The 16134-nt window shown below is 36.2% G+C and overlaps 1 protein-coding gene across 2 annotated transcripts in view; it reads right to left on the bottom strand.

Annotated features, from left to right (window-relative positions):
* Positions 1-16134, bottom strand: part of MORC1 (MORC family CW-type zinc finger 1) — a 352246-nt gene that overhangs the window by 48173 nt on the left and 287939 nt on the right. For both annotated transcript variants that reach the window (XM_033432194.2, XM_033432196.2), the window contains 2 exons: positions 6925-6990; positions 5712-5957 (listed from right to left, as the gene is read on the bottom strand). In XM_033432194.2, coding sequence (XP_033288085.1) covers positions 5712-5957; positions 6925-6990 — 312 coding nt within the window. The remainder of the gene's footprint in view (positions 1-5711; positions 5958-6924; positions 6991-16134) is intronic.

The following is a 16134-nucleotide window of genomic DNA, read 5'->3' as shown; positions in this document are numbered from 1 at the left end:
CCCTTGTTGGTTGAATCATTTGCAAATATTTTCTCCCATTCTGTAGGCTGTCCCTTCATTTTGTTTACTGTTTCCTTTGCTGTGCAAAAGCTTTTAAGTTTAATTAGGTTCCATTTATTTATTTTTGCTTTTGTTTCCATTACTATAGGGGACAGATCAAAAAAAATATTGCTGTGATTTATGTCAGAGAGTGTTCTGCCTATGTTTTCCTCTAGGATTTTTATAGTATCCGGTCTTACATTTAGGTCTTTAATCATTTTGAGTTTATTTTATTATCAATTACAAGGAAAAAACTGCAAAAAACAGAAACACGTGGAGGCTAAACAATATGCTACTAAACGGCTAGTGGATCACTGGAGAAATCAAAGAGGAAATCAAAAAATACCTAGAGATAAGTGAAAACAAAAACACAATGATCCAAAACCTATGGGACACAGAAAAAGCAGCTCTAGGAGGGAAGTTTATAGCAATACAAGCTTACCTCAGGAAAGGTAAATCTCAAATAACCTGACTTTCCACCTAAGGGAACTAGAGAAAGAAGAACAAACCAACCCAAGTTTAATAGAAGAAAAGAAATCATAAAGATCAGAGCAGAAATAAATGAAACAGAGACTAAAAGAAAAAAAATAGAAAAGATAAATGAAACTAAAAGCTGGTTCTTTGAAAAGATAAACAAAATTGATAAACCTTTAGCCAGACTCATCAAGAAAAAAAGGGAGAGGGCCCAAATCAAAAAAATCCGAAATGAAAAAGGAGAAATTAAATGGACACCACAGAAATACAAAGGATTATGAGACTACTATGAACAACTATATACCATTAAAATGAACAACCTAGAAAAAATGGACAAATTCTTAGAAAGGTACAATCTCCCAAGACTGAACCAGGAAGAAATAGAAAATATGAACAGACCAATTACCAGTACTGAAATTGAATCAGTAATTTAAAAAACTCCCAGCAAACAAAAGTCCAGGAACAGATGGCTTCACAGGTGAATTCTATCGAGCATTTAAAGAAGAATTAACACCTATCTTTAGAAACTATTACAAAAAATTACAGAGGAAGGAACACTTCCAAACTCATTCTATGAGGTCAGCATCACTCTGACACCAAAACCAAAGATCTCACAAAACAAAATTACAGTTCCATATCGCTGATGAACATAGATGCAAAAATCCTCAACAAAATACTAGCAAACTGAATCCAACAATAAATTAAAGGGATCATACACCATGATCAACTGGGATTTATCCCAGAGATGCAAGAATTTTCAATATCTGCAAATCAATCAACGTGATACACCCCACATTAACAAATTGAAAACTAAAAACCATATGATCATCTCAATAGATTCAGGAAAACTTTGGATAAAATTCAACATCCATTTATGATAAAAACTCTCCAGAAAGTGGACATAGAGGGAACATACGTCAACATAATAAAGGCCAAATATGACAGACCCACAGGTAACATCCTACTCAATGGTGAAAACCTGAAAGCATTTCCTCTTAGATCAGGAACAAGACAAGGGTGCCCACTCTCACCATTTTTATTCAACATAGTTTTGGAAGTCCTAGCCACAGCAATCAGAGAAGAAAAAGAAATAAAAGGAATCCAAATTGGAAAGGAAGAAGTAAAACTCACTGTTTGCAGATGGCATGATACTATATAGAGAAAATCCTAAAGACACCACCAGAAAATGAATTTGGTAAAGTTGCAGGATACAAAATTAATATACAGTAATCTGCTGCAGTTCTATATACTAACAATGAAATATCAAAAAGAGAAATTAAGGAAACAATCCAACTTACCGTCACATCAAAAAGAATAAAATACCTAGGAATAAACATACCTAAGCAGGCAAAAGGTCTGTACTCTGGAAACTATTAGACACTGATGAAAGAAACTGAAGATGACACAAATGGAAAGATATATCGTGTTCTTGGATTGGAAGAATCAATACTGTTAAAATGACTATACTACCCAAAGCAATCTACAGATTCAGTGCAATCCCTATCAAATTACCAATGGCATTTTCACAGAACTGGAACAAAAAATGTTTTAATTTGTATGGAAACACAAAAGACCCCAAATAGCCAAAACAATCTTGAGAAAGAACAAAGAGGCTAGAGGAATCATGCTCCCTGACTCCAGACTGTACTACAAAGCTACAGTAATCAAAACAGTATGGTACTGGCACAAGAACAGACACATAGATCAATGCAACAGGATAGAAAGCCCAGAAATAAACCCATGCATTTATGGTCAATTACCGACAAAGGAGGCAAGAATATACAATAGAGAAAAGACAGTCTCTTCAATGAGTGGTGCTGGGAAAACTGGACAGCTACATGTAAAGGAATGAAATTAGCACGTTCTCTAACAACATATACAAAGATAAACTCAAATGGATTAAAGACCTAAATGCAGTCACTTTTTGATATTGAAAAGTGTTTCTTCATATTTGAAAAGGTGAGAAACCACTGGAATGAAAAACTTATGATACAGGGAAAGGTCTCCTTTGATTGGAATGGCTAGAGGTAGACTCAACTTCTTGAGGGCAAAACCTGTCTTATTTATCTCTGAGTCCACAGCACCCAGCCCAGAGTAAATGCTTAATAAACGTTTGTTGAGTGAAATGAATTAATCAAGGAAACTAAGGGAAAATTCAAAGGAATTAAAAGTTGCAGATGTAGGAAACAAATACATTATTTTTATTGGGAGCCCCATCTTCAGGAAATGGTGTGGGGGGATTAGTATAAAAAAAGTGGAATCTTCTGAGAAATTCAAGTATGTGATAAAACAATTCTCTAGGAAGAACAATTAATTAATTACCTGTATTAAGAGAGCTGAATTGTGGTATATATAAGGTAAAACACTGGCTAATTCCAGAGCCATTTTTATCAAGCTTTTGGAACACATAATAAGATTTAGTTGGAGTGTTTAGCCTGTCTTCCTAATTCCATCTACTTAGGCTAATATCAAAATTAATCACACTTCCTGTACTTCCTCTGTATGGAAGTGGTAATGCCTATTGTTGTGTTAACTGGATAGGAGATTAGAATGTACTGCAAATAATCCTCAAGTAATCAAAAGCCTTTTGAACTGCAGTTTAAACCTGACTAAATTCATTTTTCAAGTTCTCATGAAAAATTTCACAGTCTTCTGATCTATCCACTTCACTTCCAGATTTTCTTAGTATAGACTATCTTCTGAGGTAAACTTATCTTCCCAAGAGTTGACGTACAACATGTCTTCATTTCTTTATCTTCCACTTGCTAATCAATCCATTCTAATCTGGTTTCTATTCTCTCTAGTCCAACAAAAATAAAATTCTTCCTGTGATCATCCCTATTACCACTAAGTCATTAAGTCAATGGACTTTTTAGGCCTTTGCCTGGTTGAGTTAGCCTCTCAACAGAATTCAGCTTCTCTGACCATCTACACCCAATATCTCAACAAACAGGCCAGTGCTCCCTCCTCAAGGCAAACACACAAGGAACAAAGTATCCACTCCTCTTCACTCCACAGGATCACCCTCACCCACAACGTTATTTCCCCACAGGGCCATTGCAATAGCCTTTTAACTGCTCTGCCCACATTCACTCTGCTCTCTACTAATCCATCTTTCATACTCAACCAAAGCAATCTTTTCTAAAGGAAGATAAGATCACACCACCTCCCTGCTTAAAACCCTTCAGTAGTTTCCCATTGCTTTCAGGATAAATACAAAACCACTTATCAAAGCCTATAGGCCTGCATGGTTCTGATCACACCACAGCCCCCTTTTCCCTCTCTGCCCCACCATAGCTTAGTTGTCTTCTTAAGTTACTTTGTATTACATGTTCCCTCATTAGCAAATGATGTTTGCATTGATTGGAAATGCTCTTCCTCCCCTTTTACCCACTTAGCTGGAATTCTATCCTAAAAGTTATATGTCATTGCTTTTTCAGGGAAGACTTCTCTGTCCTCCCAGAATCAAATCTCCTATTACAATGATTCATGCTACTATTTCATAAAAATTACCACAGTAGCAGTTCACATTTGTCTGTATAATCATTGGATTGTCTGTCTCCATCACTAGACTATAAGTTCAGTGGGGGCTTGGGACCATATGTGATTTTGCTCATAGTTGAATCCCCTGTAGCTGGCTGGCATACTGAATGGCACATAATAGATGATTTTATATATATATATATATATTCACATATACCTATGTGAATCTCCATATTTAAAGTCTAAAATGTGTTATTCTAACACCTGGGCTCACTTCAACTTTGCGATCACTTGTACGTTGTTTTTGGAGCATGCAATCCACCCACAAAATAGGCCTACAAATCCCAAATCTTGAAATTCTACAGCTAATGAATGGAAATCAGGGGTTAAAGGAGATATAACTATAAAGTAATAGCAACTACTTTTTATACTATAAGCATGAAGTTTTTTAGACATAGCAGAAGTTGAGTATCTGCTGAACAGATGAATTTTTACATTCAAATATGATACATAATTTGAAGTAAAATTCTGAAGATTGTAGACAGATTCAGCTTAGCTTCTTCTATAGTCTCAAGAAAAGACTTAGGGCCAAAGTTTCAAAATTATAGGGAACTGGATTTCAAATATTTTAAGAGAATGAGCTACCCAAAAATGAAATGAGAAAGGCTGCCTTAGAAGGTAATGAGTCTCCATCACTAAAGATTTTCAAGAATCCATACCATTTTCCAAAGATATCTCACAAATGTGTGAGATATTTCTGTAATGTAACTATTATTCAGAATAATTCCTGCTGAAAGAACCATGCCTGAAATCTTGTCTCCCACCATGCTTAACACAGTATCTTACACAGGGCTCAGTGGATATTTGCTAATCAAATTAGTTTCTTGCTTTCAGAACCTATGGTAACTCATTTGAATATTTTCCATGTGCCCCATATTCACCCTTTAAGGGTGAATTTAATTTTTGGAAACAGTAAAAAGACATTAGAAGTCAAATTTGATTAAGAAGGCAGATAAACTAGGCAATAAATTTTGGCTTATAAAAGATTTTTTAAAAGGTAGTGAGATAATATCTGTAGTCATTTAACACTGAATCTGGCACAGGGTAAATGCCCACTCAGTTGTAAGTGTTGTTACTGTTATATACTGAATCTGAAGGCAGATTCTCAAAGAGGAATTAAATAAGTGTAACCTTGTAAGAATAAAAGTGTAATGATTCCTTTTAAAAGAAACAAACTCACTTAGATACGTGGAAATTCTAGGGTGGTACATTCATTAAAATCAAGCTCAGCACTTAGTTCTATTATCAACATCACATCTCATTTTTCCAGAACTTTGACTACAGGGATAACTACTTACGTAAAATTTGGCTAAGCATTTTTGCTATAAAGCATTGAATGCAAAATCCTCAAGATTACAGGTTTATCCTATACAAATATTTCTCTCTTAAATACAGATTAAAATCTTTATCCCACAGAGGTGCTCTTTAGGAGCCCTTCGGTGCTGATATTAGCAACCTGACTTTTGCTTCAAAAGAGAGAATATAGAAAAAAAAAAAGAAATTGGGACCTTGTCCAGGAAACTCAGATTACAATGTGTATGCTATAATTAGAGTGCTTTAAAAATGTGAAAATGAAGCAAAACCCTTACAGAATGCTATTCCTGGAAAAGTGAATTACTATACAGTTTGTGAATAAGAGAAGAAAAAAAAAACACCTGGGGTCTCTCAGCTAGTTTGACATTTTCCAGCAGGGCGGCTGGATGTCTCCACTGTTGAGGTTTCACTTTCTTCTGCATAGGCTTCTTCGTAATTTTAGTCTCTGAAACATACTCTACACCGGAATCCGCCTCTCCTGTGTTACTTTTCCAGTCTCTATGGTTGACCGAAAGCTCAAAGGATGAAAGAGACTCATGCATCAAGTCATCACCGGAAGGCCTGATTCTCTGAATTTTCATATTTCCCTTAAATAACAAAGAACATGCTTTTAATTTTTGGCAGCTGGCTTATTTATAATTAATTACCATTTCCCTTATAATCTTATGACATTAGATGATATTTATTTCTAATAAAAATTTTAAAAATCAGAAGCTTAGAATTTTGGCAAATGTATGTTGCAAATACGTTGACAAATGTATACAGCTGTAATGGCTCATTCAGAATTTGATTTAGCAGAGCTCAGCTGAGTCAAGAAACTTTCTGATTTTGAGGATGCAAATTGAGAATACACTGTGCTTCCTGACTTCCTCCCCAACAAAGACTTTCTTGCTTTTGGATCCCTGGTGCATATAGGTCAGTAATCTATTCATCTGAAGTTTGGTTGGGGTTCATCAATCCCACCATTTGCCTGTTAAGAAATGTGAAGAAACAAAATTATAAAGAGTTTTCCATAATTTTTTGTGTGTGGTATAACTCTAAAGGTTTGAAAAATTTTTAATTTTAGATAATAACAGACATTTGAGGAATATAATATGACATTTAGCAGAAACAAGAAACAATGTAGAAATTACATACACAACATATTTCTAGGCAAATATATATCCAAGGACAAACACACACTCTCTCTGATTTTAAATGTATAATTTTATATAATACACAAATATATATTTTTCTATGAAATATATCTTGAAATATATTGGAAAGGATATACTAAAGATACAATTATAAATACATTAAAATATTTAAAATGGTCAATGTCTCCAGGCAGTAAAACAATGGGTGATTTAAATTTCTTATTTATATTTTATTTTCTGAGTTTTTCCTAATAAACATGTATTACTCTAATAAGAAAAAAATGATGACAGTGAAAAAATATGTAACAGTGCTTCACTTTCTGAACCTATTAAACCATGATGACATTTAGCCCTTGATAAGTCTTATCCTTCATATGCGAGATGTTACAAATGGCTCAATTCCACTTTAATTGCTCACCTTAGGTGCTGAAGTTTGGCAGGTGGTAGTGAACTCAGGGATCCTAATTGTTGGTATAAACTGAGGCTATTATGGAAAAAAATCATTAGACAAATGTAAGTAAAAATAACTTTCAACTGACATATTAAAATAATTCAATGTTCTTCATTTCTTAAAGAAGCGCCAAGATCACATACTCTCACCAATCATTACTAAGGAGTCCCTTTCAGTTTAGACATAGAGCAATGATGTCTGACTGGTAGCGATTGGACAGTACAAGACAATCCAATGAAGTATTATAGATCAAATGTCTTAAAAGCAATACAAGGGGCCACTGTATTAAACACTGTCTCCACAGCCCTCATCTCCCCTCTCTGGAGACCCTTTGTCTCCACTTGTAGGTCCCAGCATCTGGAATAAATCTTGACCTTCAACAACAGCTCTGTATAGTTCAGAGCTCTGGGCCTGAGCTTCAAGGGACTTTTGAGGATAGACTGGCCTTAACTGTGTCCCTAATAACTGAGATGCTGCCTTACCCTCAGCAACCAACTCCTGCCTTGTACTCAGAGGCATAAGTAGAGAGAGAAAGCATTTGTTTTTCCTGAAAAAGAAGCACCTTCTAAGCTAATATTTTGATGTGATAATTGTTACACTAAAATGATGAGATGTTAATGAAATATTCAAAGAGAAGATAAAGAGTAATGTGGGCCTGCACCCCAGACCCAGGGTCACTCCCCTTGGAATGAGACCCCGGTTAGGGGGATCTGCTTGCACCTCCTTTTTGGTGCACCCACTTTCTTTCGCTGTGCCACAGATGCCATCGTGATGTCTAGCACAGTGTCCACGCTCTCTAGGACAGAAAATTTACCTTGCTCTTGTTAATACCCTAACATCCAAACTGGAGTCCTGACTCCAGTTTGGGTTGGATGTTAAGGGTTGGAGCTGCTGAAAATTTTTCCAGCGTGAATGGCCTGCATAGATGTTGAAATAGGGCCTTTTCCTCTGTCCTGAGATCCAAATGGCCCTTGGTGGCATCTTATAAGTTGTAGGTACCTTTAAGGCAACCCTTCCAAACCTGAATTATTTCACCTGTGTACCTGTACCCACCCCCCGCAATCTGTACTTCCTCGTGCAGTCCCTCTTTTGACTAGTAACATCACCAAACACCCAGACATTCAAGCTAGGCTGTCCTGGGCTAATAATCACTCTCAGTCCACAGGTTTGCACTAGCCTCAAGTCACCTCCCTGTTTAAATGACTTTATCATCTTTTGCTTGAACTATTTTCTATAACCTCCTCATTTTCTTGCTTCCAGTTCAGAGACTTCTCTAGACCTGTGCCACAACCCCTTTCTACACAGTATTATTCACTTCATTATAATAAGGAAGACAAGAGAGAAGAAGAGGGGGAAACAGAAGGGGAGGTGGAATTCTCAAACTTGGATGCATTTGCTTAGAATCACCTGGTAAAACTTTAAAAAAAACTATTGATGCCAAGTCCTTACACCCTGACATTCTAATTCAATTATGTGGGGATGGGGCCTGGCATCGGTAGTTATTAAAGCTCTCTGAGTGATTCTCATACACAGTCAGGACTGAGACCACTAGCTTAGAAGACAGAGTCTCATTTCGGTAGCACCTGCCACATGGTGTGGCACACAGACCACATTCAATTCAAGTTTATTAAATAAAGCCAAACAGCACCTAGCATGACATACAAGTGGCTTTCAAACGGTTGCAACTAACTTTCTAAATTCTTCTTCTGAACCTCTTTCCCTCCATCTGACACCCCTTGTTGCCCTCATACCCTAAATGCTCAGTCACATTTACTATTCCTCAGGTTCACTTTCATGTCCCCGTGTCCTTGTATCACCCATTTCCTTTGCCTGGAATGACCTTTCTGATATTCTCCAGTTGTCGAATTTGACTCATCCTTCAAGTCTCAGTTCAAGTATTACCCACTCCGAATTCCTCCTCCTATTCCCCAAAGGAAAATTAATTGCTTTAACTTCTATACTCCCCTGACATTTTTCTGGATGTTTATATAGATATCTCTCACTATACATACAGATTCACATGGAAAAACATATATTTTTAAAAGTGTATTTTTAAGTCTTCTTATTACTCCATTCTCTATTTGTCCAGTTCATATTCCACTAACAAGTAACCACTGCTACTTATTTCTTGTTTATTTTTCCAGAGATTTGCTTATACGTCATCTATAATACAAGCATATATACATATGGTTTCCCTGCTTTTCTGAGGTGGGGAAAAATGGTAGTATATTATACACACAGTCTGCATCTTTCTTTTTTACTTAAGGATATATCCTACAGATCTTTCTCTATTAGTACTTAAAAAGCTTCTTCATTCCCTTTTTACAGCTGCATTGTATTCCTTCCCCACCTCCAGTTAGTTTTGAGATATAATTGTCATACATCATTAAGTTTAAGGTAATGGCTTGGCTTACATATATTGTGAAATGATTACCACAATAAGTTTAGTTATCATCCATCATCTCATATAGATACAATAAAAAAAGAAAAAAGTTTTTCCTTGTAATGAGAACTCCTAGGATCTACTCTCTTAATAACTTTCATATATATCATACAGTGTTTGCTATAGTTAACTATGCCCAAAGGTTTCCTTGAGCTCCCTCCCTCTGACCCCTCCCTACACCTCTTCCTACCCCCATCCCATCCATGGGCAACCACTGATCTGCTTTCTCTCAGCATAGATCATCTGCATTTTCTAGAATTTTATCTTAAGTGGAATCATAAATCTTTTTTGTCTGGTTTCTTTCACTAGGAAGAATTATTTTGAAATTAATCCATATTGCTTTGTGGATCAATAGTTCATTCCTTTTTATTGCTGAGTTGTATTCCACTGAACGGACATACCACAATTTGTCCTTTCACCTATTGATAGTCACTTGGGTGACTTCCAGTGTTTGGCTATTACAAACAAAACTACTATGAATCAAGACAGTATGGTACTGGCACAAAAACAGAAAGATAGATCAATGGAACAGGATAGAAAGCCCAGAGATAAACCCACACACATATGGTCACCTTATCTTTGGTAAAGGCAAGAATATACAGTGGAGAAAAGACAGCCTCTTCAATAAGTGGCACTGGGAAAACTGGACAGCTACATGTAAAAGAATGAAATTAGAACACTCCCTAACACCATACACAAAAATAAACTCAAAATGGATTAAAGACCTAAATGTAAGGCCAGACACCATGAAACTCTTAGAGGAAAACATAGGCTGTACACTCTATGACATAAATCACAGCAAGATCCTTTTTGACCCACCTCCTCGAGAAATGGAAATAAAAACAAAAATAAACAAACGGGACCTAATGAAACTTCAAAGTTTTTGCACAGCAAAGGAAACCATAAACAAGACCAAAAGACAACCCTCAGAATGGGAGAAAATATTTGCAAATGAAGCAACTGACAAAGGATTAATCTCTAAAATTTACAAGCAACTCATGCAGCTCAACATCAAAAAAACAAACAACCTAATCCAAAACTGGGCAGAAGACCTAAATAGACATTTCTCCAAAGAAGATATACAGACTGCCAACAATTGCATGAAAGAATGCTCAACATCATTAATCATTAGAGAAATGCAAATCAAAACTACAATGAGGTATCACCTCACACCGGTCAGAATGGCCATCATCAAAAAATCTAGAAACAATAAATGCTGGAGAGGGTGTGGAGAAAAGGGAACCCTCTTGCACTGTTGGTGGGAATGTAAATTGATACAGCCACTATAGAGAACAGTATGGAAGTTCCTTAAAAACTACAAATAGAACTACCATACGACCCAGCAATCCCACTACTGGGCATATACCCTGAGAAAACCATAATTTAAAAAGAGTCATGTACCAAAATGTTCACTGCAGCTCTATTTACAATAGCCAGGACATGGAAGCAACCTAAATGTCCATCGACAGATGAATGGATAAAGAAGATGTGGCACATATATACAATGGAATATTACTCAGCCATAAAAAGAAACGAAATTGAGTTATTTGTAGTGAGGTGGATGGACCTAGAGTCTGTCATACAGAGTGAAGTAAGTCAGAAAGAGAGAAGCAAATACCATATGCTAACACATATATATATATATGGAATCTAAAAAAATTAAAAATGGTTCTGATGAACCTAGGGGCAGGACAGGAATAAAGTTGCAGACATAGAGAATGGACTTGAGGACACAGGGAGGGGGAAGTGTAAGCTGGGAACAAAGTGAGAGAGTAGCATTGACATATATACATTGCCAAATATCAAATAGATAGCTGGTAGGAAGCAGCCACATAGCATAGGATGATCAGCTCGGTGCTTTGTGACCACCTAGAGGGGTGGGATAGGGAGGGTGGGAGGGAGACACAAGATGGAGGGGATATGGGGACATATGCATATGTATAACTGATTCACTTTGTTATAAAGCAGAAACTGACACACCATTGTAAAGCAATTATACTCTAATAAGATGTTAAAAATTTTTTTTAAAATTTTAAAAACTACTATGAGCATACAAGTATAAGTTTTTGTGTAGATGTATGCTTACATTCATGTGTTTATTTGCTGTCTGTATATCTCCCTTAGTGAAATGTCTGTTCAAATGTTCTTCCCACTCTTTTAGAACAGAAGGAATTTACTACAGTGATTGGTAACAGAAGAGATGGAAGAGGCTAAGAAGACTACCAGCAGATGGAAGGTACCCTAGATGTTAGCAAAAGCAGGAAGCTCTTAGAGCCCTCAGGTTGGAGGGACAATAGGAAGAACTGATAGTACCAGTTCTATAGGGCAGAAGCCCAAGTACAGTGTGGCTCAGCTGAGTCCTCTGTTTAGAGTCTCAAAACTGCCTATTTTTTAAATGTGTTGTGTGTCTTATTATTGAGTTTTTAAAGTTCTTTATACATTCTAGATATCAGTCCAGATCAGATAGAGTTTTGTAAATGTTTTCTCCCAGTCTGTGGCTTGATTTTTTGATTTCTTGTGTCCTTTGAAGAGCAAAGTTTTTAAATTTTGATGGAGTCAAATTTGTTAAATTTTCTTTTATAGCTCATGCTTTTGGTATCATATTTAAGAAATCTTTGCCAAACCCTAGGCCACTAAAATTTTTTCCCACGCATTCTTCTAGAAGGTTTATAGTTTTAGGTTTTACATTTGGCCTATGCTGCATTTCCCATAATTTTTATTTGGTTTGAGGTAAGAGTCAAGGTTCATTATTTTGAGGTATATATGACTATTCAAGTGTTTTGGTATCATTTGTTGAAAAGATTATTTCTTTCTCCCAATGAAATGTATTGGCCCCGTTGTTGAAAAACAATTAACCACAAATGTATGAGTCTATTTCTGTACTCTTTATTATGTCCCATGGCTCTACTTGTCTCTTTTAACACCAATACCAAATTGTCTTGATTACCATAGGTTTATAATGCCTTGAAATTAGATGGTGTCAACCCCACCAACTCTGTTCTTTTTCAAAGTTATTTTAAATCCTCTGCACTCCATATGAATTTTATACATTTTACAATTTCTACAAAAAAAAACCCCACAAACAACTAGCTTGGATTTTGATTAACATTGGGTTAAATCTATAGACCTATTAGAGAGAATTGACATCTTAACAATATTGAGTCTTCAAACTCATGAACGTAGGTTACCTCTCTATTTATTTGCTTTATTTAATTTTTTCATCAGTGTTTTGTAGTTTTCAGTGCAGGTCTTACTCACCTTTTGTCAAATTTTTCCTGAAGTGTTTCATGTATTTTAATGCTATTGGAAATGGTATTATATTTTAAAATTTCAATTACAATTGTCTGATGCTAGTAAGTCAAAATAGTTGATTTTTATATACTGATTTTGAACCCTGCAACTTTGCTAAGCTCATTTTACCAATTCCAGTAACTTTTTAACAGATTCCATTCAATTTCCTACATAGACTATCACATCTGAAAGGAACCAGTTTTACCTCTTCCTTTGCAGTCAGAATGCCTTTTCTTTTCTGTCTTTCTTGTACTTCTAGAACCTCCTGTAAATGCTGAATTGGAGTGATGACAGCAAACCTCCTTGTCTAATTCCTGATCTTAGGGGAGAGATTTTAGTCTTTCACTAGTAAGTACAATTTTTGCTGTAAGGTTTTTGTAGATGTCCTTTATCACACTGAGGGAGTTTTCTTCTGTTCCTGACTTGCTAAGAGTTTTTTTTTTTTTTTAATCAGCAACGGATGTAGTTGCTCCTTTTTTGTCATTTATATCTTACTGGATTTTGTTTCCTTTTTGTTTATGATATTTATATGTTATATATTTATATGGTGCCATATTCATATTTTACTGGATTTTTTTCTTTTTTTTTGTAGATATTTAGATATGCTACTAGTTTGTTTCTTAAATACATCATTATAGGAGTTAGGTTTTCCAGGACTAGCTCTTTCCCAGAATTTTCTATAGGAAGGGTAGGTAGAGGATAAGAGTTTAGGCAAGTTTTTTTTTCCACAAGCAAAACCTCTTTTCTTCTAATCTTTTATCCAAAAAACACTGCTTCTGCAAATATGGCTTTTTGGAGTACTTTCATGTGCATTCCACATCTTCTACTTCTGTGAACCAAAGCAGGTCCAGTAAGATTCCTGTTGCCTCCCAGCTATTGTAGATAAAGGCTATAGCTTTTCCATCTCCAGATGAACCCTTCTTCAGTAAGTGTATTTGTGTTAATTCTTTAGAGCTGCTATTGCTGGGCTCGTCTTTCCATTCCTCTTCCTTTCCTCCTGTGGAGCTCCTGCATTATCTTGACTGCTTTTGGCAGCACTGCAGTATTTTGGTATATGTTTCCTAGCTTGACTGAAATTGGAGTTGCATTTTTGTTTTCTGTTTTCCTGTTGCTCTTAGAAGACTCCCAGGAAAAAACAGGAAGATGCTACATCTATATAGCCATATTTATAGCAGAAGCCTCCTATATCTCTTTCTACCTATATTTATCATGGTATGTATCACACTGTCTTATAGTTATGGTAATATGGGTATCTCTCTCAACAGACTGTAAACTCTCAAAGTCATTTTTTATCTGTAGTACCTATCACAATGTTTAGCAATTTATAGGTACTCAATAAAATGTTGGTGATTAACAGATGCTCCCAGGGCCTACTGCTCATCTCTTCCACTGTTGAAACACTGCCACAAGTCTATTCTGCACTCATAATGTGACTAAACTTCTCCACTACCTGTCAGATGTTATCACATCTTTGAGATGCTTTATATATATATATATATATATATATATATATATATATATATATTTTTTTTTTTTTTTTTTTTTTGCAGTACGCGGGCCTCTCACTGCTGTGGCCTCTCCCATTGCGGAGCACAGGCTCCGGACGTGCAGGATCAGCGGCCATGGCTCACGGGCCTAGCCACTCCGCGGCATGTGGGATCTTCCAGGACTTGGGCACGAACCCGCGTCCCCTGCATCGGCAGGCGGACTCCCAACCACTGCGCCACCAGGGAAGCCCGAGATGCTTTATATTAAATGTCAGTGTCTTAATTAAATGTCAGTGTTCCTAATATAGCAAAATGGATTGAGCCTAGCCTAGTTACAATGTATGATACACTTAAATCATTTGGGTTTGTATAATTTTGGTGCTAGCTTAAAGATAATTACTTTTGGCTATAAAATTTTACTGTAATGAGTTTTGACCTGAACTACTAATCTCATCACTAGAGTTGTGAGTAATAAAAAAAAATTCTTAATTCCATTAGTTTTCCTCTTTTTATATTCATTTCAGAGTTGTGTTTCTACAAAAGAACTTCAGACATCATAGAAAAACACAGCAAAAATGTCTCAACTAGGGACTTCCCTGGTGGTCCAGTGGCTAAGACTCCACACTCCCAATGCAGGGGGCCCAGGTTCATTCCCTGATCAGGGAACTAGATCCCACATGCCGCAACTAAGACCTGGTGTAGCCAAATAAATAAATAAATACAATATTCAAAAAGAAAATGTCTCAACTACATTTTGAATAGAAAAATATCAATAATGTTGGCACAGCTTTGTATTTCTTTGCAAAACAGAAATCCATGTAACATAGCTAATCCATTTCAAATTCTGTCTCAGTTACTTAATGAGTAGTTGTTTACTAGTGGTATCATCTTTATCATCACCATCACCTTTTCAGATTTCAAAGAATCATCATCACCCTAGAAACCTTTCTAATATCAGTATTTATTTTTATATGACACTCATAAACTCTCCCGGCAAGACTGTTACATTTCTTTACATGTTTGGAAAGTCCTGAAAAATCACAGATTCAATAGCAAAAGCTGCATAATATGAAGTATCTCTGGCAGCAGAAAAACTGAAGGATCCTTAACTCAGGAATAAAGAAGAGAAAGTCTGCGGTGCATAAGAATCGTGTGGGGAGCTGTGCAGAAATGCAGATTCTAAGGCTTCTGTCCCACAGATTCTTGTTCAGTCAGTCTGCTGTAGATCTCAGGGATCTGCATTTTTACAAACATGTGACATACTTACACAGATGGCCCAATCATCATAGACTCACAGCCCTGGAAGGCAGGAGATTCTCCCTTTCAATTTTATATCCATGCTTTGTGGGACTGTAGAGAAAATATTTTTATGTTTCTGCACCGTGAAGACTTTCTTATCAAATTTTACCAAAACTTGAGACCTAGCCTAGAGGAACAAATCTTGGAATTTAATTTATGACTAATTATTAGTGAGAGAGCATCTGAAGAAATTTACCTCCCTGGAGGTATGTGTTTACATTTTAAGGAAGGAATGAGATCTGGGGCCATGGAGACATAGCCGAAGAAGCTAGTCTTATCTTGCCCCCAAGAGATTTATTTATATTCCAAAGGGTAAGAGTAAGAACCCAGAATCCTTCTCAAAGAGCAAAGAAGTGTGCTTGTCTGTCAGGGGGTAGTGTAGGGTTAGGGAGATGGCTGTCCCTCTCCTATATAAATATCCAGATTCATTTCTTTCAGAGTTCCATGCTAGTGGTACCAACTCCAGTATATGTAGGATAACATACGATCTGCCTCATCTCATCCGTTGCCCCAGGGGTACAAATTAGGGCAAAAGGGAATCAGCACGATTATTTGCTATAATTAAATAATGATCTGCTCTGCTCCAGAAACCTCATGTTTGCATTCAGAATAAAATTAATATATATAGATATTTTAAACTTAGCCTGTAAATGAAGA

This window comes from Orcinus orca, chromosome 5, assembly GCF_937001465.1.
Source record: "Orcinus orca chromosome 5, mOrcOrc1.1, whole genome shotgun sequence".
Classification (NCBI taxonomy): Eukaryota; Metazoa; Chordata; class Mammalia; order Artiodactyla; family Delphinidae; genus Orcinus; species Orcinus orca.
The sequence above is the reverse complement of the archived record's forward strand: the minus strand, read 5'-3'. Positions and strand labels throughout refer to the sequence as shown.